General features: G+C 38.3%; 1 protein-coding gene across 6 annotated transcripts; it reads right to left on the bottom strand.

Moving 5' to 3' along the window:
• Nucleotides 1-5,777: 5,777 nt before the first annotated feature.
• Nucleotides 5,778-25,854, bottom strand: LOC106079477 (uncharacterized). Of its 6 annotated transcripts, XM_056039502.1 has the most exons (5): nucleotides 25,629-25,854; nucleotides 23,962-24,012; nucleotides 23,414-23,488; nucleotides 18,497-18,559; nucleotides 5,778-13,051 (listed from the first exon to the last, which is right to left on the bottom strand). In XM_056039502.1, exon 5 carries the CDS (start codon nucleotides 9,023-9,025, stop codon nucleotides 7,973-7,975), a length of 1,053 nt encoding a protein of 350 aa, XP_055895477.1. In that variant the 5' UTR covers nucleotides 9,026-13,051; nucleotides 18,497-18,559; nucleotides 23,414-23,488; nucleotides 23,962-24,012; nucleotides 25,629-25,854; the 3' UTR covers nucleotides 5,778-7,972. The 6 variants fall into 6 exon arrangements, with proteins under 6 accessions (XP_055895477.1, XP_055895478.1, XP_055895476.1 ...); XM_056039503.1 differs by lacking the exon at nucleotides 23,414-23,488; XM_056039501.1 differs by lacking the exon at nucleotides 25,629-25,854 and having other exon boundaries at nucleotides 23,962-24,231.
• Nucleotides 25,855-26,071: the final 217 nt, after the last annotated feature.

Genomic DNA, 26,071 nt, shown 5'->3' with positions numbered 1-26,071 from the left:
GTATGTACTTCTATCGTGAAAGGTTTCCAAATTTAGTGATTTGACTAAATGTGTTACTCTAATCTACTCTGGAGACAGGTGTACAGGAAAAAAATGTTGGGAGTGGGTGGAAATCAAAGGTATGAGGTAAAAATTAATGGTTCCATAAAAGCAAAATATAAGAATAACTTTTTGCTTAAGGCATTTGATAAAACCAATGTAAGTAGAATTGTAAAAATACAAACTAATAGAATGCTGTACATCATGGGAACAGAAAAAAGCTAACTTTTAAAGCATCACAAAGAATTGTATTGTTTTAAAAATCTGTTATGTAGACAGTAAACAAGTGAATGTAAAGTAAACGCTCACCAGATCTGATGAGCAGTGGCGGCGTCATTAGAGGTCGGCGGGGGTTCGGGGCGCACCAGATGACATCCAAAAGGGGTGACACTTAATGAGAAAAAATGCACTTTTGCAATTTATGTCAGTGGTTAGGTAACCGAACATGTTTATGCTTATTCTACAAATCTATGTTGTTTTTTTTTCTGCTTAAAATACTTTTGGTTGAAAAACAAGCGAAATGCAAAAATAAATAAATAAATAAAATACTTAAAAAAAAAAACAAAAAAACTAATCTTTTATTAAGTGTAGATCATTGTAGATGTATCAATTAGTGTAGCGCAATTTCTTGCTTTCAGCTTTCTCAATACGCTATGGTGCTATCACTTGTCTGGACTTGTTGGAAAAGAATGATGGTGAAAGAACGGGGTATCTGGGTGATCGCTTTATAAATGTATTTTTAAAAAAGTGAGCGACCTAAATTTGAACTCGTAGGCTAAAGCCTTCTCATTCTTCTCAAGCCAACAAGTTACAACGCTGCAAGTGAAGAGCTTATGAACAGGGAAGATTGTATAGTTATCTATTGTCCTATTTCATTTTTGTTTTCACTAAGCCTCAGACGACCTATAAAGGGGACTAATTCAGCTTATACCACTACTTCAGTCAAGTACAATTTCTTTACCTTGTTCGAAATTTAGTGCTTGGTTATTTTTTTTTAACTTGATTCTTGTGTTGTCAGGTAAAAGAAATAATTATGCAAAATCTAATATCCAAGATAGGGTATCGGAGAAATAACGTGTGAATACGTTTACCAGACAGACAGACAGACAGAGTGAGCTGATATTAGATTTGTAAATATTGTTCAAATAAAGTAAGAGCTTACTAAAATTACGGTGACTAGAAAAGAAACAAACACTATTTTACATGCTATATTACCAATTAGTTTACTTTTGTTTCTGCTGCTGTCTACTTTGCTTAGTCTAATGTGACTATGTCCCCTCCCTCCTCCTCACCTTATAGCCCTATTCTTCAGGGCGCCAACAACAATGCAGGGAGTGAATGTACGTTATAATTATATAGACTCAGTATAGGCGGGCAAACAAAACAATGAGACACAGTACGATCCAAAGCATGGAAAACGTGGTGGGCCTTGAGATGGTTGGGGGTGGGGGTGCGCTCAATGGGGCGTTTGTTTCCACCGAGCAGAACAATAAGTATTACCGTGACAAAAGCAACGTTTTACTTGGAGACTTCCCTTCCCCCTCCTTCGAATAACACTCCTCCATTACTGTACGCCTTTCCCCCCCTCCACTACAGCATCATCGTGACAGACACTTGGGGTTAACATAGCTCTGTTCTCACATCCCCCAAAGTAATGTCTGTTTTGATGACTATGTGTTCCAACGTAGTCAATCTGTTTCAAATGTGAACAAAACATGCGAATAACATCTAACTTACTCTCGCAATCTACGTCTAAGCATAAGAAAATACTTTAATGCTTACTATGAAAAAAGGCAAGTATGTGGATCAAACCCACGACAATCACGTTACTAGTGCGACGCTCTATCAACTTCTGTCAGATTTGGAAATCTCCAGACTTCCAGCGTAGATCAACTTTTCACATAATAATCAAATAGTAGGAATCGAAAAAGAAACCCTCCCATAACGCGAATATTACTATCTCCTCACAGACCTCTCATCCGCCCCAACAGTAAAATTATTTTTGCTCCTAAGCCTAAATGTGCATAAATGTGCTTTTGATCATTGTATAAAATCGTAATCATAATGTAAATATCTGATATGCATTGCCAAATTTTAAAGTTTAATTACAAAACAACATTTTTTTTTGGCATAGAAAATATTTCAGCGTATATTTTAATTACAAATACCTAAGTTTCTTTAATTACGACATGTATGTATTTACTTTTCTATTTCGTATTCATCATACTTAGGCCCTATGTGACTTAGGAAGTCAGAAACTCACGGGCATCACAAAGAATGTCATCTCCTGCATCAAGTCTACCTCTGTATTTAGATTTAATAGCAAACAGGCTGTAAAATCCTGTTATGCAAACTTTATTATTGGCAATGGAAGAAAGCGCAACACATATGATCTGACAGCAAGCGATTGCTCCATATTTGTGGAACTGACATTGAAGGGTAATCATTTATCGCAACATAGCTGTAGGAGCTCAATAAACTCTTCCTGTGTGGTCTAAAAGAACTTCTTCTTCTTTGTATATATAAAAAGTCGTTATATTTCTATTTTGATCGACAATTTTGAAGTTTTTAATGAAAATTCTTCAATAAAATGGACTATAAAATTATTATAGAAGGACAGCGTCTTACTTAAATATAACCGGAAGTGCTTTCCAGTTTCGTCACGACGTGTGTAAATCTCCCTAAAAATAATATGTTTCATTCCGCAGTTTGATGAACAGGGATTTAAACTGTTAAAAATATTTACGCTTCGACAATTTATAAGGGTTTCAGATCATTCTGATTCAGTTTTCTGCAACATTTATTCTTAAGGTTTAGATTTGGCATTAAAATCCTTATTTCCGATGGTTATAGGCAACCCTTAGCAAATAGTCATTCGGCCCCCAAGGAGATCATTACCCACAGGTTGAAAACCGCTGTTATAATAGTTATTATATTATCATGCGGGAGACGACGCAGACCAATGCAGTCATAGCGCTCTTGCATCTTTTTGTAAGAGGTGAATTGAAGCCCTAGGTCTCGATCATCCTTGTTTCAACAAGGGGAACTAATCCATAACTTTGCTAGTTAGAAATCTTTTTTATCATTAACGACCCTGATTTCATGACAGCAAGAAAATGTTGGGCGTGTTTTATCAAATCCCCAAATGAAGTCTATAACTATTAACAATCCCCATTAACTGAGGGGAATTAAAAATGCAGGAGTCCTATAGCAATAATAAGGCTTGCTATCGAGTCCGAAGATAAATGAGGAAGGCAGTATTTCCCTCGGCTACCCAGCAATATATAGACAATGAATAATTGAGGCAATACGATCCTTATAATAGCAACTAGATCTAGAGTTTCTTATCTATTCAATGGAAAATAATGCCTGTAGGTGGCGCTTTGTAGACGACAGTTAAAAATGACTCTATCTGTTTATAGATATTTTTTTTAGGAACGTTGATTTTTTCCCGTCCATATATATTGTTTGTTTTTGCCACTTGTTTATTTTTTTCCCTTTCATAGAATGGTATCAATATAACTCTTCCAAACACACGCCCTTAGACTGAATTCTAGTATCTAGTAGTTCATTAAACTTTTAAAAAACATAATCTATAAATTGAAAGCAATGAAATATATGTTTATACATTATTTACCCTTTTTTTTCTTTATTAATTATACATGTCTGTAAAAACCTCACAAGATTTAAATCACTAATGTAACATACAACTAGCCATATTGGCTTGGCTACCTATGAAGGGGGCTCGAGGCTTGACACCAAACTCGAGTTGAGCTGTGTTTACTGAGCACCTAAAGGCAGCACAGAAACAAATGTTAATGGACCAGAGCGCTCTGAGCATTCTATACGCATGAAAGTAGAGTTATATAAAAGCTATAATAATAATTAGAAACAATTAAACAAAATAATAATATTATAAGTAAAGCGAATGCGCGAATGTAAAAATAGTATGAATAGTGCTATTAAAATAGCTAATCGCCCTAAATCCATTTTGTTACAAAAAGATTTGCTTGCATATATATTGAGATCTAGATCTAGAGTCTAATATAAATTTGGACCTAGATTAAACTTAGATTCATTTGTTTAAATTAAGTAAAATACATCTACTTTCACTAAACATGCTTGATCTATCAGTTTAAGGTTGAATTTAAGGTTAAATAAGCTTATTAATTATTTTATGTTAGTATATTTAATATCACCCATATAGAGCCTCATTTGCCAGTCCAATCACAACGTGTTTTCACTGCAAGCATGTAAGGTTTGCGCGACACATGAATGAAAATATTAAAATGTCTGTCAACACGGCATTGCAGCTATAGCGAACGAATGTATGAAAAATGCTTTAGAAAAACAAATTTGAATGTTAATTTGATTAAAATATGAAATGAATGGACTATAATTAGTATGTTCATGTGTTATAGTATAAAACTATCTTTGCCAATTGAAGTTCTATCATCTTAGAGTTGAATTAGAGTTTTAGACATAGGAATAGAGAGATGTGTAACCTTTCGGGTAATGTCTAATGAAAGAATGTACGTCAGGAATTCTAAATTCGCACATATAAAGAACGAATATTTACGTAAAAAATGTTTTTGAAACACAAATTTGAAGCTTACTTTTATTTAATAAAGAAATCAATAGACTATATTTTGTATTTTCCTGTGTCAAAGTAAAAAACTATATGTGCAAAGTGTAGTTCTTAGAATTAGATCTAGATCTAAATCCTTTTGATCTTTTCTTACATGGTAAACATAGCCTAGATTTATAAGATACAATACTTTTATAGATTTGGTCAAAAATAGCGACGTCATTGGTATTCTAGTACTTGTTATTCCATTACACACACAAACTCAGAGGCGGCCCTCGTCGGATCCCTATCGCATCCGCCTATTTGCAAGGAAAATTCAAGACGTAAAAACATTTCATAATGTTTCAAAGATTCAAATGGCGCGTTGTAAAAATATTTTCTTTTTTTTTTTGTGTGTAAAATGTTTACATGTTTCAGATGTTCCTTCAAAGTTAAAGATAATCTACTTTCTAGTCCAAGCCTCCCGCTGGAGGACGGGGGATGGCAGCAAGCAGGGTATGAACCCGAGACCGTCGAGACAATCAGTCCATTGCTTTAACCACACGACCAGGCATTGCTGTTAGCTTAATAACAAACTAATAAAAATTATTGATAAAGAGATATATTACACATTACTCCATGTCAACTACCGAATATGTACAATATGTCAGACGAGCAATTTTAGATAATATTTTGTCATAGATTTTGAGCTTGTACTTAGACAACGTCAGCTCGATGTCCCCAGCACAGTTATCAACAGAGCTATTGGCGTTTTCATTTAAATGGAACTAGAATGAGGATGTAGAGCTATCTAAACAAAACTTCTGTTTAGCACTCTTAAGATCTATATCTACTAGATCTAGATCTAAAATCAAAATTTCGAATATATTAGATGTAATTTAGATAACATTTACGGACAAAAGCCTAGATAATTTATCAATAGACTGAAAGCAGCACTACATTTAAAATAGTAGATTAGTTTAAATATTTTATTACATTGCAATAAAGATCTAAACATTTGTAAATCAAAATCTACACTTTAAGTCTAGATTTAAACATAGAAATTAAAATTCTAGATCTTGATCTAGTCTAAATTCTACAATGATTTTAATTAGAATATAAATCTAGATCTAGTGTAAAAAAATCTAGATAAGATCTAAATCTAGCTAGTATGTCTTTTTTTTTTAATACCAGAAAGTTGAGGAATTTAATAAACATTGATGTGCCGAGTTATTATAACATTTCATTTAAAGGTTTAATTCCCTATAACGTAAAAGGAAAAAATATTTCATTTCGTCACACGGCCTAGTTAGACTTATAATGTTTTAACATGTGTTTTAACGTGTTTTTAACACGAGAGAGTTGACGAGGGTTTATAGACATTATAGCATTTCATTTAATATATATATATATATATATATTGTTACAAATGAACAGTGATAGGTAGAGGTCAACGTATGACCCCGGCGAGATGACACAGCAGCTAGTGTTCCCTGGAATCTACATGTACAAACAAAGACAGGATGTGACGTGTCCACACGTGTTGTTCCAGGGGACGAACAGATCTAAGTAGGGGGACAGTTACTAATGAACAGTGACAGATAAAGGTCACTACGTGTGACCCCGACTTGATGACACTGCAGCGAGTGTTTTCTGGAATCTACGTGTATAAATAAAGACAGGATGTGACGTTTCCTGACATGTTATTCCAGAGGATACTAGGAGTGTTTGTGCAACTTTGGAGAAGCGATTAGGGACTCTATATAAGCCAGAAAGTTAATGTGAAAGTGAGTCGTATGGAGTCGTGAGTGAGCCGTTACAGTCGATACAGACTATGTAAGACGTGTGCGGCTCTGTGGAAGAGAAATGTGTACGACTCGATGCAAGTTAACTAGGGTAGAGTTAACTGGAGTGGACTACTGTCGTTAAAGTCTATACAGTGAACTACAGTGGACTTGAGCCGTTACAGTCGATACAGTCGATGTAAGACGTGTGCGGCTCTGATTCGGTAGACTTGAGTACGACTTGGTTCAGCTTTGGGAGACCTGGAGCGACACTGGGAAGTGTGTCGTTGGTCTGTTCTGTGGAATACGGCTCGAGGAAAGTTGAGAAGAGAGGAATTGCAACGAAGTGAAGAGATGCATTGCAACAAAGTATAGCTAACTATAAACTGACAGATATTGTACAGTCTTCTACGCTACATGTTACAGTAATAAATTGTTAGAGTTAATAGTCATTAAAGTTATATGAAACTGAAAGTTTAGTCGTCAAGTTCTTTGCTGTGTTTTTATTTGTGTGCCAACTAATACTTCTAGCCAGAAGATTCAGAAATACGTAACAATATGTTAGAATCTCACTATCCAGGCTCTCCGAAAACTGCACCATACACCACCAACCTAAAGAACTTGACAACTCAGGGCTCCAAAGTAACGTAATAGTTTAATGTCGATAAATAACAGCCAATACTGTACAATTGGCAACACGTACACTGTACAAATATCTCTCCGATAACACCGTTCCGCCGTATCAACTCTTGCACTGGCCTCAACGTCTCGTTTCGGGCTTGCACTGGGTTCAACAGTTCAGGACTGACTTCACACACTAGGCTCGTTGTGTCGGACTCGATCACAGACCAAGATCAAGACGCCAGCCGTCTCAACTGTACTTGACAGTACTCCGCACTGAACCGTCGTAATGCTCCGTACAGAACCACACCGCTGAACTGTGCTGTAGTCGACCGGACTGTAGTGAACCGGGCTCCGAACCCCTGCCGTGATTCGTCTTGACTGCGACACCTCCGCTCTTATATAGGGTCCCTACTGGCCTTCTCGAACCGGATAGAACGCCGCTCGACGTTTCTAGGTGGTCAGATAACTACAACTCTCGTGACGCTACTGAGCTCTGTTCACGACGTCGATCCTTCCCGGACCGCCGTCGATCCTTCCCGAACCACCGTGTTGACACTCGTCTCGGCTGACCATCGTAACTCGTCACGGTTGACCGCTCGTCTAGCGCTGGCCTGGGGCGATTTGCGTCGGCTGACTACACTCACACCACTACCCCCATCTGTGCCACCACCAGGTTTATAACACTGCCCCCTCCTTAGATCTGTCCGTCCCGGACAGAATCAACCTTATGACATTGGCTGTGAAGCTTCATCGCTGCAGGCGGGGGTCGATAGGTGGCAGTAGGCTTTCCTCTTGAGCTTGATGGAGCCATCCATGTTGCAGTCAGCAATGGTCGCTTCCTTCTTCTCTTCCAATTGGCCTTCACCTGGTTGCATGGACGTCGTGCTTTCATCGCCACCCACGTTGAATTCAGAAAACGTTTTCTTCTTCTCCTCCAGTTAGCCTTCATCTGGTTGCATCAATGTCGTTGTCGCATCGTCATCCATGTTGCACTCAGCAAAAGTAGCCTTCTTCTTCTTCTTCTCCGCCAGTTGGTCTTCATGTGGCTGCAGTTATTTTTTGGTAGAATCACCATGCACGTTGGACTACGCAAACGCCGCCTTCTTCTTTTCATCCAGTTGATCGCCCTCTTGTTGCAGTGACGTTGTGGTTGCATCGCTCTCTTGTCGGTCGGTACTGAGGACAGCCACTTGACACATGGAGAGGTATAGGATGTAAGGGCTGGGGATACCAAGATCGTTGGCAAAAGAGGTGGCTTCATAGGGCTTTGCGAAGAAGGACTGGGATGGGCTTCAAATCCACAGGGCGGGGAATTGTGGGACAGGTCATCATCTTCAGCCTTGTCTGGAGGGCATGCTCGTGGGGCAGGTTGGTAACACTCCTCGTGAAAAGGTCCCTCGTCTTCAGCTTCAGGCTCCATTCGGCTTTCTTCACCACCATCAGGACCTCTCTCTCTCGTCTCAGTATCGGGCCAATCGCTTGTTGGTTTCAGACCCTGTCGATGACATTCGTCTTTCAAATGTCCATCAACGTCAACGTCAGACTGCCTTGGATTCTCTTTACCACCATCAGGACTTTCCTCTCTAGTCTTGGTAGCTGGACCAACGTCTGTTAGGTTCGGACCTGGCTGGTATCTCTCGACTTGCATATGTCTCTCAACGGCTTCGTCAGGTTTCAATGGGTCCTCGTGATCACCACCAAGGCTCCTCTCTCTGGTTTTAGCATCTGAACGAACGTCTGAGTTGATGATTCTCTCCTCCACAGCAGGTATGCGTTGGTTCATAGCGGCTATCTTGGTGTTCATGGCATCTAGCTTGGAATTGATCTGTTCCAGCAAGTTAAGTTCGACTTCAAAAAGATATGTGTCCGGATCTTCTTTTTCTTCCAAAATGTCATCTCGGAGGCGTGCTTGTAAGGTTTCTTTATTTCCGCTCGTTTTCATATCTCGATCTCGGAGTTCTTGCTTCAGTTCTCTAAATTCAAGTTCGTACAGCAGTTTCAGACGAGCCATAGTAGATCCGATCCAATCCGATTCCGATCCGATCCCACTTCTGACACCAGTTGTTACGACTCTCAATATCCAGGCTCTCTGCAAACTGCACCATACACCACCAACCTAAAGAACTTGACAACTCAGGGCTCCAAAGTAACGTAATAGTTTAATGTCGATAAATAACAGCCAATACTGTACAATTGGCAACACGTACACTGTACAAATATCTCTCCGATAACACCGTTCCGCCGTATCAACTCTTGCACTGGCCTCAACGTCTCGTTCCGGGCTTGCACTGGGTTCAACAGTTCAGGACTGACTTCACACACTAGGCTCGTTGTGTCGGACTCGATCACAGACCAAGATCAAGACGCCAGCCGTCTCAACTGTACTTGACAGTACTCCGCACTGAACCGTCGTAATGCTCCGTACAGAACCACACCGCTGAACTGTGCTGTAGTCGACCGGACTGTAGTGAACCGGGCTCCGAACCCCTGCCGTGATTCGTCTTGACTGCGACACCTCCGCTCTTATATAGGGTCCCTACTGGCCTTCTCGAACCGGATAGAACGCCGCTCGACGTTTCTAGGTGGTCAGATAACTACAACTCTCGTGACGCTACTGAGCTCTGTTCACGACGTCGATCCTTCCCGGACCGCCGTCGATCCTTCCCGAACCACCGTGTTGACACTCGTCTCGGCTGACCATCGTAACTCGTCACGGTTGACCGCTCGTGTAGCGCTGGCCTGGGGCGATTTGCGTCGGCTGACTACACTCACACCACTACCCCCATCTGTGCCACCACCAGGTTTATAACACTGCCCCCTCCTTAGATCTGTCCGTCCCGGACAGAATCAACCTCATGACATTGGCAGTGAAGCTTCATCGCTGCAGGCGGGGGTCGATAGCTGGCAGTAGGCTTGCCTCTTGAGCTTGATGGAGCCATCCATGTTGCAGTCAGCAATGGTCGCTTCCTTCTTCTCTTCCAATTGGCCTTCACCTGGTTGCATGGACGTCGTGCTTTCATCGCCACCTACGTTGAATTCAGAAAACGTTTTCTTCTTCTCCTCCAGTTAGCCTTCATCTGGTTGCATCAATGTAGTTGTCGCATCGTCATCCATGTTGCACTCAGCAAAAGTAGCCTTCTTCTTCTTCTCCGCCAGTTGGTCTTCATGTGGCTGCAGTTATTTCTTGGTAGAATCACCATGCACGTTGGACTACGCAAACGCCGCCTTCTTCTTTTCATCCAGTTGATCGCCCTCTTGTTGCAGTGACGTTGTGGTTGCATCGCTCTCTTGTCGGTCGGTACTGAGGACAGCCACTTGACACATGGAGAGGTATAGGATGTAAGGGCTGGGGATACCAAGATCGTTGGCAAAAGAGGTGGCTTCATAGGGCTTTGCGAAGAAGGACTGGGATGGGCTTCAAATCCACAGGGCGGGGAATTGTGGGACAGGTCATCATCTTCAGCCTTGTCTGGAGGGCATGCTCGTGGGGCAGGTTGGTAACACTCCTCGTGAAAAGGTCCCTCGTCTTCAGCTTCAGGCTCCATTCGGCTTTCTTCACCACCATCAGGACCTCTCTCTCTCGTCTCAGTATCGGGCCAATCGCTTGTTGGTTTCAGACCCTGTCGATGACATTCGTCTTTCAAATGTCCATCAACGTCAACGTCAGACTGCCTTGGATTCTCTTTACCACCATCAGGACTTTCCTCTCTAGTCTTGGCAGCTGGACCAACGTCTGTTAGGTTCGGACCTGGCTGGTATCTCTCGACTTGCATATGTCTCTCAACGGCTTCGTCAGGTTTCAATGGGTCCTCGTGATCACCACCAAGGCTCCTCTCTCTGGTTTTAGCATCTGAACGAACGTCTGAGTTGATGATTCTCTCCTCTACAGCAGGTATGCGTTGGTTCATAGCGGCTATCTTGGTGTTCATGGCATCTAGCTTGGAATTGATCTGTTCCAGCAAGTTAGGTTCGACTTCAAAAAGATATGTGTCCGGATCTTCTTTTTCTTCCAAAATGTCATCTCGGAGGCGTGCTTGTAAGGTTTCTTTATTTCCGCTCGTTTTCAGATCTCGATCTCGGAGTTCTTGCTTCAGTTCTCTAAATTCAAGTTCGTACAGCAGTTTCAGACGAGCCATAGTAGATCCGATCCAATCCGATTCCGATCCGATCCCACTTCTGACACCAGTTGTTACGACTCTCAATATCCAGGCTCTCTGCAAACTGCACCATACACCACCAACCTAAAGAACTTGACAACTCAGGGCTCCAAAGTAACGTAATAGTTTAATGTCGATAAATAACAGCCAATACTGTACAATTGGCAACACGTACACTGTACAAATATCTCTCCGATAACACCGTTCCGCCGTATCAACTCTTGCACTGGCCTCAACGTCTCGTTCCGGGCTTGCACTGGGTTCAACAGTTCAGGACTGACTTCACACACTAGGCTCGTTGTGTCGGACTCGATCACAGACCAAGATCAAGACGCCAGCCGTCTCAACTGTACTTGACAGTACTCCGCACTGAACCGTCGTAATGCTCCGTACAGAACCACACCGCTGAACTGTGCTGTAGTCGACCGGACTGTAGTGAACCGGGCTCCGAACCCCTGCCGTGAACCGTCTTGACTGCGACACCTCCGCTCTTATATAGGGTCCCTACTGGCCTTCTCGAACCGGATAGAACGCCGCTCGACGTTTCTAGGTGGTCAGATAACTACAACTCTCGTGACGCTACTGAGCTCTGTTCACGACGTCGATCCTTCCCGGACCGCCGTCGATCCTTCCCGAACCACTGTGTTGACACTCGTCTCGGCTGACCATCGTAACTCGTCACGGTTGACCGCTCGTCTAGCGCTGGCCTGGGGCGATTTGCGTCGGCTGACTACACTCACACCACTACCCCCATCTGTGCCACCACCAGGTTTATAACAATATATATATATATATATATATATATATATATATATATATATATATATATATATACACACACACTTTTATATATAATTGTAATATAAGTCAATTATGCGATTTCAAACAATCATTTGACGTAATTTATTTTTTATAAAACAATATCCGGAACAAATACAAATTTATAGTTAATGAAATATAAGTCAGTATAGGCATATTATTGATCATGAGTTTTTGCAACTTTTAAGTACGAAAATTAAATGCAAAATACATTAGAAGAGATTACAAACATTTGTTGGCATTTATTTATTTTTCACAAAAACATCCAGAACAATCTATTTTAGATACTTAAAACTGTTGCAATGCTCCGGAAGGAACATTAAGGGTTAAATCAGATTTTCAATAGATTTTAGTGTTGTTTTTTTTTTAAATATAAACGTGACGGACAATACATAATACAAAGAAAAAAAAAAGCTGCTTTTACGCTGATGGAAGCACTAATCAAACTAAACGGTCTGCCCTTAGAAAACAAAAAAAAAACAAGCCGTTGCACCTAAACTTTGCAAGCCACAACGCATGGTGAAATAAGATTGTTTATTTCTCTTCTAGATTTTGAGATCTCAGTGTGACAGACGGACAGGCGGACATTTTGCACAAACCTAATAGCGGCTTTTCCTTTTACGGGGGCTGCTAATAAAATGACAGTAGTAGAGTTGAGAGAAATGCTATCTACAAATATTGAGCGAAATCTTAGGTCATATTTAATATTGAATCTATTTCGGACTTTTTAACCAATCACCTATGAAAACGCATACTGTCCACATAACTGATAGAGTTGAGAAACTAAAATAAATGATAACGACTTTTCTTATTTTCTCTTTTTTTTCTTTTCCCCCTTCCTCTCTTTCTCTTTGAGCACCCTGTCCCGTCTTGATTTAGCTTCTGAGTCAGAAGATGAAGATGAATCTGAAGAGCTTGACCCCGATGAAGAATCGGAATCTACCTTCGGGTCAAAGTTAAAGTCATCCTCTAAGTCGCTGGATCTTTCACTTGATTTAGAATCACTGGACGAAGAAACTTCATCATCATTGTCGCTGGATCTATCACTGGAGTTAGAATCACTAGACGAAGAAAAGCGGAAATTAGAATACAGTTAAAACTTCTGACACCGTTCTTAGCAAATCAAAAATTAGAAGACAAATATCAATATTTTTTTCACAGAAAATAAAATTACAAATATTTATCCTACAAATTTAAACAAAAAATGAAATGAAGTATTCAATATTAAAAAAATAATGGTATAAAAAATTACCAAAAAGTTGTTTATATAGTGTACTAGCAGTACACACCGGATACCCCGTTTATTATGGCCAGAACACCCCTTTTTTTCTTTTCTTCTTCTCTCTCTCTCTCTCTCTTTCTCTCTATCACTCTTTTTCGCTCTCTGGAACCCCAGTTTTTAAATTCTTTTTTTACTTGTGCATCGCAATTTCTCCCATATAGACTTTTGATTTTATTTGGAAAGACGCGCTTCATAATGCACCCACGATACATACACGCTTTGATATTTTGAGCCCGTTCATTTTGGAAGCACTTTGACTTAGTTAGGGGGGAGGGAGAGAATTTTAGTAGAGAAATCCCACAATTTGAATATGAATTCTTTACTTATGTTAAAAATACATAGGCCTACTAATTATTTTTATTATTGTATCTCTATTGGTGACAAATATGACGCAGGCAATTAATACAGTTTAGTGTGCTATTTCGATGGACAAGGGACAGTACTGATATGAACTTAGCAAGTAAATATGACCTGTGTTAGGATCATGTGATCAAAAGCATCTTGGACCAGAGACAGTGTGTAAGGAAGGGCAGTTCAAGACATGACAGCGAAAAGACCGTGACTGTTAGTCGGCCATGAATTCGGTCCTGGTGGAGACCTTGAGTGAAACGTACGAGTCCAGGAAGAGATAAAGTGACAGTAGAGTTATTGTGTTGCCAGTTGTGTCGTATTGGCTGTTATATATTCATTAAACTGCCACTATATTTTGGAACTCTTGTTGTCGAGTTAGATATGTTGTGTTGAGCAGTGTTTGCAGAAGTGCTGATTAAGAAAGAGAGAATCGTAACAATATGTTAACCAATTTTTAGATCATCTCAGCCCCCTCCCCCCTATTTTCTAGTATGTGTTGGTCAATTATTTTTTTTTTTGGGGGGGGGGGATGGGAGAGGGCATCAGTGCTCCCCCCCCCCGATCCTAGCTCTTTGGGTTAGGGTGGGGGTGGTCCAATGTTTTTTTGTAGAAATCAGTTAACAGAAATAGTTACATATTCATACGATATAAGCTAATTATTGATATTCTAACCAAACTTCATATAATGTCGCTCTCATTTTGGTAAGGTGGCCAATTCAGTGGGGTGGGGAGTGATTACATCTACACTAAGAGTGGGGGCGGGCGGTCCAATTTTTATGATGGCCGAATTAGTGGGTAAATGGAAAGGGGGGTGATGGTATCTACCACTCTCCCCACCCTAACCATGTGAGTTTGCGGGGGGGGGGCGGTCTAATTTTTTTTTGCAAAAATCATAGTCATGGTTTGTGAACAAAATTAGTTAAATATCTATATCATCGGCCTCCGTCAGTCGTGAAACGACTAGGGTTCATCTCGATAGCGAGATGAAAGCCTGGGCATTGTCTATGTTCGGAACGATGTCGCACGCACAGCAGTTCCCCCCCCCCCTCTCCGCGCAGCTGATGTGACCAAAGGAACGGAATATCCGATACAGTTTGGGATCAGTAGCGCCGCAGGCTCTGCCAGGCTGTAGCACAGTGTGCCTAAGGGTCACCAGCTCCTGATTTTTCCTCCTCTATATAATAAAAGCTAATTATTATTATTGGAACCCATTTGTTCTAATCTTAAATTAGATCATTAGTAAATCTAAAATGAAAGAGCGTGGTCGGTACCAGAAGGGACCGTGAGAGATGCAGTAGATGCCCCGACCGGCACTACTGGACCGACCAATACGTTTTCTTTTCAGTTTTAGAGAAGAAATTACGCTATTTTAGATCAAAAACAAATATGTCATCAATATAAGCTCTATATGCTATATATTAAATTCGTATAGCGTTGCCCCATTCTTCAATGTTAAATGCAATCATTAAAAAATATATAATTCAGAGACGACTATTATATGATTAATTAATGATTAATTGATTTTACTCTACCGCCCCATCCCGCTTTTCCGATGAAAAGTTGAATGTCAAAACAGAATAGTCCAATACAGCGTCACTGTCTATGTAAATGTGCATGAATTTATCATGATTATTTAAATAAAGACTTTGTTTATGAACATGTTGAATGATCGATATTGCTAGCATGTGTTTCGTTTCTTGAATAAAAACTAGAAAGGACCGGAAGTACTTTTTTCTTTATATATCTTTTGCAATTCTCAGTTCATTTTGTTATATTAAATTAACATTAGTAGGCTGTAAATTTAGACGTACGAGATAGAGAAAAAAAATCTGCACAAAAATACGAGCAGTTGGAATCTAACCCGCTCTTGAAGTTCGGAGTACCCCAAGGATCAGTTCTAGGCCCAGTTCTGTTCACTATGTACACATATCCACTCAGCGGTGTCATACGACCAACCGGCATCTTATTCCATTTCTTTGCCGATGACTCATAGTTATACGATTACTCAGTACCCTCAGAGGTGTAGCATCTGGCAGAGAAAATCAGTGGAACAGTTGCAAGGGTGAGCGATTGAATGGTTGAGAATAAACTCAAGATGAACGAAGACAAGACAGAAATGGAAATAATGAAGATTGACACTCGGAAATACGTCTCAAAAGTCGAAAACACAGATTCTCTTTTTATCACGAACTGCCAGGTTCCTTATGTCCATGTAGTGCCAGGTTCATCATGTCCATGTAGTGCGGAATCTTGGAGTTTTCTTCGACCCACATATAAGTCAGCTCTGCAAAGACTTTCTCTGGAGCTGCGCAGATTAGGCCAGATCCGACCAATGGCTTCCCGTGAAAGCGAGAATCGATTACAAGGTCGCCACACTTTGTCATCAGTGTATATATAGCAATGAGATGCCCTTGTCCCTTAGCGAACTGATTTCCCCCAGAGAGTCCTGCGCTCAATGGACTCAACGCTTTTAGTGGTGCCACGTTTCTGGTTTCTCCCTCAAAAGCTACGGTCTGCGGGCTTTTTCAGTACACGGACCAAAGGTTTAGAACTCACTCCTCATCACTGGCAGATCCAGAACTTTGGAGTGGGGGGGGGCGATTTTTTTTCAAAACCTAACCCTAACGCCCAGTAAACCCTAACACTATGCATAAACGTGCGTAAATCATATATATATATATATATATATATATATATTTATTTATATATATATATATATATATATATGTATATATATATATATATATATATATATATATATATATATATATATATATATATATATATTCGATATATGAGAATAAAATAAGACTGTTTCTCAATGTTCGGCAAAAAAAAAAAAAAAAAAAAACAGTCATGTTGAGACCTTTCTCTTGCAAACTTGGGGGTCTGGGAGGAGAACGCTGTAAGCTTCCTCAGTGGCTCCGACGCCAAAAACGTTTTCTTGCATTTTTCACAGCTGAAACGCATATTCTTCTGACATCTAAAGCTCATTACTTATTAGTGGGGTTCGGGGCGAAGCCTCGACGCAAAAAGCGGTTTCTTGCATTTTTCACGGCCGAAACGCATTCTCCTGACATCTATAGATCATTATTTATTAGTGGGGTTCGGGGCGAAGCCTTGACGCTTAAAGCGTTTTCTGGCATTCTTCACTGCAGTGACGCATTCTCCTGACCTACAGCTCATTATTCATTCTATTATAAAGGACCTTTTGAATAATGTGGAAAAATATTCAAATATGAATTTATAGTCCCTTATTACATTGCAAATACAACCGTTTTGTTCTTTGAAAAGATAAGATACCCCACATATTTAGATTAAGGCTTTGAGGATCGCCGCGGAAAAAAAAAATTCGATAAATAATATTCAATAAAACTCAAGCATAAATTGTGAGTTATAGTCCTAAATTTATTTAACTAGAAAAATATGAGATAGAGTAAAGGTTGGAAAAAGTCGACTAGGAAAAGATTATCTGGCTTTTGAACTCATCTCAACCGTGACTGTTATATTGAAACATTTCGTTTGAATTATAACTTTTCCAAAGCAAAGTCTTTCTTAAAATAATTATGATCAATTCCTGTGAAATTACACAAACTGTCTGGAAAGGGGAATGGCGGTAAAATGAAAACGATTAATCCTCGCTCCTTTTTATAATTTCTGCTAATGATTGCATTTTGCATTAAAGAATAGGGGTTGGGCGACTCGATATAAGAATTTACTTTATAGCATACATAAATTATATTAGTGACAGATTTTTTAAATTTTGTAATTTCTTACTATAATACAAAAAGAAAAAGTATTGGTTTGTCCGATGGGGGGAAGGTGATTGAATGTATCGCACTTCCACCTGTTTATATTATATAGATATTTGACTAATTTTGTTCACATACTATGATTTCTCCATAAAAGTAGGACCGCCACCCCACTCAAAGGGCTTAGATGGGAAGTGCAGTAGAGGTATTCTCTCCTCCCCTTCCAATTGGCCAACAGGTGAACGACATAATATAAAGACCGGTTAAAATACCAATAACAAGTTTTAATCATATAGATATTTAATTGATTCTGTTAGCAATATGTGATTTCTACAAATAAATAGGACCGCCCCCCCACTCGAAAGTTTATGGTGGGGGGGGGGGGTGCGGATTGATGCCATCGCCCCCTCCCGACCCTACCAAATCGGCCAAAATACTAGAAAGGGGGGGGGGCGAAATAATCTAAAAGTAGGTTGAAATATAAATAATTAGTATATATCATTAACATAAGTAATAAATTCGTATACAAATTATGTAAATTCTATACTAAAATTCGTCCGCCCCCCCCTACGGAGGGGGGGGGGTCGGCCGAGTGGGGGGGTGGGCGATCGCCCCCACCGCCCCCCCCCCCCTGGATCCGCCAGTGCTCCCCATTGATCTCAGACAGACAATATGCTACACCACTTTAAAGTAGAACATTAAGACCTATCTGTTTAAAACTTTTTTAGATTTATTGCTATTTTAGCTATCGTGTTTATGTTTGTAATGTTATTACAGCGCATTAAGCCTACATTTTGTTTGTTAACAGCGCTTTATAAGTAAAATTACTTTTATTATTATTATTACTGTATATGTATATGTGAATATGTATATGATAATATACATGATAAAATGGTAAGCTTTGAGAGACCGAAAGTAGCTATAATATTAATAATAATGCAACATTGAAAAAAAAAATGTTATTTTTCCAAAGCGTATTTAAATTTCAAAATGTTTAAAAACAAAAGGAGAGCTAAAACACAAGCAGCACCCTTCGACACCATTAAATTCACATTTAGGGCTTTTCGGTATTTGGGCTGTAAAAATGAATATCTATTAGAATAATTGGATTAAGATTTTACCTCTCTTCGCATTTCTTTTTCTTATGTTTCTTTAGCAGTACTAACACTAAGTCCTGTTCGGCCCTAAAAGAAAAAAGTTTTTATTTAGAAAAAATGTTTATATATATATATATATGGATTAGTTAAAAAAAAAGGATATACCTATATTTAAAATTAATTTAATAGGATGACTGATTCTTGCTTATTGGAGAAACAGGAGGTAGGAAATAATTTTCCATTAAAATCTACTACTTCCTTTAATCTTGAAATATTTCTAAGAATTAATATGTATTTCATTATTTCCAACGTCAACGTAGACTGCGTTAGTCTTTATGTAACAATGTATCTTTTAGTTGGTCTGGTTTGACACATGCAAGAAGATTTTTAATGGATAAATAAAATAAATAAATAAACCAATAAATATTCGCTGGCTGTCTGTGTCGAGGTTCAATACCCGAATGGAATGAAATAACTTAAATTATTTATTATATTGTTGTAACTCTCTAAGGCAGGCACTCAACGAAAGACAGGTTGACAAGAGTAAATGATGTATTTATTTAGTATAACTAGTATAAGCATCAACAAATAGTAATAGTTACTAGTTAGACTTGGACGTCTACTATAAAGTCACAGGGAGTAATATGTCATTAGTCCTACTTCATTCCAGAACACAGAACAGACCACCGACACACTTCCCAGTGTCGCTCCAGGTCTGCTAAACACAGTTTCCTAGTATCACACAGGACAGCACTCAGCACCAGACTGTTCAAACTCCCATGACTTTTAGCCGGCTTACCACAGTCCTTCTTCCTGTCTCTATTTGTCTTTCACTAGTCTTGTTCAGTAGTGCTCAGATGCGCACCATTAGTGTAGCGCGGGAGCGGGGTTACAACAATATTTTAAGTTTAATAATGGAGGTATTGTTCTTTTAAAAAAATTGTTTTAAAATATTTTTCTTCTTTTTACAATACCTCTATCATGGGCGTAGCCAGGATTTTTTTCGGGGGGGCGGGGCTTTCTTCCCCCCCCCCCGCCCCCATCGGGAAAAAAAAATATATACATATGTTTGTATGGATGGATGTGTGTGTGTGTAAATAAATAATCTCTGTTACATTCTGACCCTTCATTCTTTTGGAAGACGTTTATTGTGCCCTTGAATAGGCTCTTCCTGGAGTTGACTCCCCGCCACTGTCAGCAGGGGCCTGGTGGAGCGCTGAGAGCTAATCGCGGGCCGCCAAGCACTGTTTCTGGTATTGAAAGCCAACTAAATGCATATTCTGAGGTATCTACAGTGCATTATTTTGCTATTAAAAAGTTTTATTTCAAAAACGTTATGTGCTATTCTTATTGACTTAGACCCTCCATCGCCGTTCGGCGCATTTGCTGACAAGCTTTTTCCACAAAATTCTCTCACTGGCAATATCTGAAGCCTCTTCCCACCTGCTCTGAGGACCTCCATGAAAGTGTGGCGCCAAGTTGTACTAGGATGTTATCGCAACTCTTATTATGCGTAATTTATTTTGTTGGAGAACATGTGCCGCAAACCTCATGCGACGCTCTGTCACAACTTTACTAAGGGGTCGATTCCCATTTCGGCAAAGGATTTCCTTGATTTAGATCCGATCACTATAACTGACTCCTATATCCGTCTTAGCCATCTTTGTAGAGCCACATTTAGTGCTTTTCAATTTCATTGCACTTTATTAATGGAGCCCGGCCACTGGCAGTGTAACTTATCTTGACTACGATCTTGGAATGAGTTGACTATTTTACTTTAGATGTTATATCAAAAAGGGAAGTTTTATCGTCAAAATAATCTGTTGGGGGTTTTTAAACCTCAAAACTATCTTGAGGGGTTTTAAACTTTTAAAAAAGCCATCTGGAGGAGAGGGGTTGAAAATCAAAACCCCCCATTGGCTTGGCTACGCTCAAAGAATTTTAGTGCGTAATTTGCTTTTTTTTATTTATTGAAGAGGTATTTTTTAGCATCATACCCCTCTGAAGGGAAATTTAAACTCAAAACAGCCAATAGGCTTGACTACGCTCAAAAAATTTTAGTGCGTAATTTGCTTTTTTTTTTTATTTAAGAGGTATTTTTTAGCATCAAACCCCTCTGAAGGGAAATTTAAACTCAAAACAGCCAATAGGCTTGATATCATAGCATTTTGATTGCGAAATTTTTTATTTTTTTTTATTATGAAAATTTATTTTTTAGCTTCAAACCCAGACGAAGAGGGGTTTAAACTCAAAACCCCTTTGGCTACGCTCATAAAATTTTGAGTGTGTAATTTGCTTTTTTATATTGAAGAGGGGTTTATCGTAAATTTTGGAGAGGGGTTTAAATACAAAATCTTCCTTAGATGTGCTCTTGGAATTTTGGGATTGTCGTTTGCATTTGTTTTTGTTTTATATGGAGGGGGATTTCAATGCAAAACCCCCTGGTAGAGGTTTTAAACTCAAAACCCTATGGTAGTGGGTTTCAAACTCAAAACCCCCTGGTAGGGGGTTTTAAACTCAAAGCCCTTGGTAGGGGTTTTCAAACTCAAAACCCCTGGTAAGGGGTTTTAAACTCAAAACCCCCTTGTACGGGGTTTCAAACTCAAAACCCCTTGGTAGGGGGTTTCAAACTCAAACCCCCCTGGTAGGAGGTTTCCAACTCAGAACCCCCTGGTAGGGGGTTTTAAACCCAAAAACCCTGGTAGGGGGTTTTAAACTCAAAACCCCCTGATATGGGGTTTCAAACTCAAAACCCCTTGGTAAGGGGTTTCAAACTCCAAACCCCCTGATAGGGGGTTTTAAACTCCAAACCCCCTTGGCTGTGCTAGGGTAAGTGGTGGTTTAGTATTAAAATTTCACCTAAAATAAACAAAATTAAAGCAAAAGATCAGTCACTAAACTCCGACATTTCAAGTTAGAACCAGAAAACTCTAACCAGGAACTAGAAGCAGGACGCGGATATCAAAAACTTCTATAATGATTTTCCTAGAAATGTTATAATTGATTTATACAAGTATGAAAAGAATTACTAGCTCGTGGCCACACAGAGAAAACTATAGGGGATGGGGAAATGCCCCATGTTTTTTTTTAGTGGCCCCCGAAAGGGGAATAGACTCTATTAGTTATGTGTGGTCTGTCTGTCCGTCCCTTTTAGATCTCGTAAACAAGAAAAGATATTGATAATCCGAAATCATGATATTTTAGATCATTTAAAGCTCTGATGCAACGGCTACTCTTTATTTTCTTAAATCGAAAAATCGAATTAAAAAAAAAAAAAAATTAACTTTGCAAGCAGATTTTTCATAAAAAATACACCATTTTTACAACTATTCACTATTTATAGTAACAAACATGAGAGGCTTATTAATAATGGAGTAAAAATACATAATATGTTTAACGCATTTATGTAAATGGTTTTTAGATATTTTATAAAAAAAAGAGAAAAAAAATTTACAGTGGTATTGCTAAGTTAGATAAATTCTGTTATATTAACTACTACATTTACACAAAAAAATGCATGTTTATTTTATTTTTTAAGAGAAAAAATCTATTTAATTTGCCTTTAAGTCGAAAATAATTTTAAACAACAATTAATTAGTACTTGCTTTTGTAATAAATAAAGCAGGGAAAGAAAACAATTTTTTTTTAAATTTATTTTTAAAGATTTTTTTTCTTCAGTCTTTAAATAAGAGATTGGCCCATTACAGAACAATCAGATCAATTAGATAATCATTATATGACATCAGTTATGCCAGGTTCACATCGCACTTCTCCTATTCCTTGGTCTACTGGACCGTTGTTGGGGCACCACACAGGATCTGTCAACATTCTTTCTCCATTCTTCTCTGTCATTTGCCTTTTGATAGAATTTCATTCTAATATTCTTTCTGAAAATATTGAAACCTGCCTTTTTACCTGCCTGGGAAGACCAATTCGGTGGAAGATTTTGAGTTTGTGCTTCCACACAAACTGTCTTGGTAACATTGTTGTTGTTTTTTTTTTAAATCTAACATTCAATTAGTTATTAAGAGCAACACGATGGACAAAAAAAAGACATGGCGTAGTAAGCAGCCGTGGTGCACCTATTACAGAGTTGTTTATTACATTTACAGTTGCTTTAAGTTTATTGATCTAAGCTTCGCTTATATTTTATTCGTAAATCTAATGCAGCTTACATATAGATTCTAGAAACAGAAGTAGATCTAAATCTAAATCAGCAGTGTAGATCTAGATCTAGTTCTAGATGTCTGTATAATGAATGTGCAAATAAAAAAAAACAATGACAAGTATAAAAAGTATCTCTGGACTACACAATAAAGACGTCGGCTCATGGAGCTGACAGTGTGCCAATGTACGACTTCGCGTTACATGACTTCACTGCATTTTGTATTGCCTTTTTTTATATTTACTTTTTCTTTAGTTGTATAATGGAGGTATTGTCTTTAAAAAAAAAAATCTTTTAATGTTTTTTTTTTTCAAAACTAGCAATAATGATATAAAGAGAAATAACCCACGACTAACTTCAGAATGAAAGAGGAGGATCTTAGCAATGGAATTGAGATGCCTTAGATGGATCCAAGGTATCATCTACAAAGACCGCATCACAAATGAGAAAATTCGAAACGGGATTACAATGGCTGTGTGGCCCCACGCTGACCTGTTGAACACTCACAAAACGCAAACAGTTTGCTATTAAGGTTTTAAAAGGTGTTTAAACTATCACAGTAAGAAAATACAGATTACAGTGTTTACACTTTAGTCTTCTTATCTGCCATCTTTAATTTTTTCAAAGCTTATATCAACTGACTGTCTGTCTGTCTGCTGTTTTTTTTTTTTTTTGGTTGTTTTGTTTTAAATTCTTAAAGTTACTATCTGAATATTTTAGTCAATACACAAACATATATATGAAGATATATTTCATTGAAATAAAATGCAACTCACATTCTCTTTCTGTCTTGTATACTATATGCACCTTTCTTTTTTGTTTCTGGTTCTCTTTTTTTTCTTTGTTAAATCCTGTACATTGTATAGCAACATATAAAGGCTTATTTTTTTATGAAAATTTGACGATGAAACAAAAAATAATTTAAAAAAAACATTTTTAGAAGTCAATAACTACTTTATTTTCATATGAATAAAACTGTAAAAAAGACTATTACTGATACTCAGGATTAAGAAAAGAAAATATATTTTTCGTTAGTTCTATTTAAAAGTACATTTTAAAAATATTTAGAAATAATGAATGAAGTGATCCTTCTGTAAGTTCAATAAAATAAATAAGTCACACACACGAGTTTATGTGCAAATGTCAGCTAAATATTATTACAAAAAAAGTTGCCAATATAAATTATTAATTTTTTTTTTCGAATTTTGTTTTTCACTTCAATCTAAAAGTAAGACAAATTTAAAGATAAAATATTATTAAATATAAAATTAATATAAAAGCATAAATAACGTAAGAAATGTATAGGAAAAGAAAAAAGACTTACCTGACTTTAAGTGAGCATTGAACTTTAAAGTTAGCAAAGAAATGGTCAAATCTGTCAATATATAGTTGGATAACAATGCTTAGTTTTCCGGTTTTGCATCAAACCTAAAAATAAAATTTTCTTCGGACTATGGCGTGGCCTGCCGCGACATCGTCACTATCTACAGCAGTGGTTCTCAGACTGTGATCCGTGGACCCTCGGGGAACCGCGAGACGATCGAAGGATGTCCGCAGAAAGATGAAAATTGTAGAATATGTTCGTTAGAAGCCAGTTTATCCGATCTTATAATTTTAATAATGATCGACTTACGCCTCACCACTGTTAAAATGTCTATTACGTACTATTCTATGACTATCTAAGTCAAAGAATTGAAGACATTCATCATTTGGATATTTCAAACAAACGTTACAATGAACCACTGGCGGATCCAGAACTTTGGAGTGGGGGGGGGGGCGATTTTTTTTCCAAACCCTAACCTTAAGGCCCAGTAAACCCTAACCCTATGCATAAACGTGCGTACAGCATATATATATATATATATATATATATATATATATATATATATATATTAGATATATACAAATAAAATAAGACTGTTTCTCAATCTTCGGCGAAAAAAAAACAGAACAAAAAACATGTTGAGGCCTTTTTCTTGCAAGCTTGGGGGTCTGGGAGAGCGCTGTAAGCTTTCTCAGTTGCGTTTTCTTGCATTTTTCACTGCAGAAACGCATTCTCCTGACACCTACAGCTCATTATTTATCAGTGCGTTCGGGACGAAACCCCGACGCCAAAAGCGTTTTCTTGCATTTCTCGCGGCTGAAACGCATTCTCCTGACATCTACAGCTCATTATTTATTATTGAGGTTCGGGGCGAAGCATTTTCTGGCATTCTTCACTGCAGTAACGCATTCTCCTGACCTACAGCTCATTATTCATTCTATTATAAAGGACCTTTTGAAAAATGTTGAAAAATATTCTAATATGAATTTATAGTTTCTTAATACATTGCAAATACAACCGATTTGTTCTTTGAAAAGATAAGATACCCCACATATTTAGATTAAGGCTTTGAGGATCGCCGCCGAAAAAAAAATTCGATAAATAATATTCAATAAAACTCAAGCATAAATTGTGAGTTATAGTCCTAAATTTATTTAACCAGAAAAATATGAGATAGAGTAAAGGTTGGAAAAAGTCGACTAGGAAAAGATTGTCTGGCTTTTGAACTCATCTCAACCGTGACTGTTATATTGAAAACTTTCGTTTGAACTATAACTTTTTCAAAGGAAAGTCTTTCTTAAAATAGTTATGATAAATTCATGTGAAATTACACAAACTCTGTCTGGAGAATGGAAAGGCGATAAAATGAAAACGATTAATCCTTGCTCCTTTTTATAATTTCTGCTAATGATTACATTTTGCATTAAAGAATAGGGGTGGGTCGACTCGATATAAGAAGTTACTTTATAGCATATATAAATGATATTGTTGTAACTCTCTAAGGCAGGCACTCAACGAAAGACAGGTCGACAACAGTAAACGATGTATTTATTTATTATAACTAGTATAAGCATCAACGAATAGTAATAGTTACTAGTTAAACTTGGACGTCTACTATAAAGTCACAGGGAATAATATGTCTAAGTTCTAAGAGTCCTACTTCATACCAGAACACAGAACAGACCACCGACACACTTCCCAGTGTCGCTCCAGGTCTCACACACAGTTTCCTAGTATCACACAGGACAGCACTCAGCACCAGACTGTTCAGACTCCCATGACTTTTAGCCGGCTCACAACAGTCCTTCTTCCTGTCTCAATATGTCTTTCACTAGTCGTGTTCAGTAGTGCTCAGATGCGCACCATTAGTGTAGCGCGGGAGCGTGGTTACAACAATATTAGTGACAGATTTTTAAAATTTTGTAATTTCTAACTATATTACAAAAAGAAAAAGTATTGGTTTGTCCGATGGGGGGAAGGTGATTGAATTTATCGCACTTCCACCTGTTTATATTATATAGATATTCGACTAATTTTGTTCACATACTATGATTTCTCCATAAAAGTAGGATCGCCCCCCCCCCACTCAAAGGGTTTAGATGGGAATAGC

Source organism: Biomphalaria glabrata, chromosome 8 (assembly GCF_947242115.1).
Source record: "Biomphalaria glabrata chromosome 8, xgBioGlab47.1, whole genome shotgun sequence".
Lineage (NCBI taxonomy): Eukaryota > Metazoa > Mollusca > Gastropoda > Planorbidae > Biomphalaria > Biomphalaria glabrata.
Note: the sequence above shows the minus strand (reverse complement) of the source record. Positions and strands in the feature narration are given on the sequence as shown.

Coding starts and splice junctions, on each gene's coding strand:
- LOC106079477 (XM_056039502.1), bottom strand. CDS start 9,025: ATGGCTCGTCTGAAACTGCTGTACGAACTTGAATTTAGAGAACTGAAG.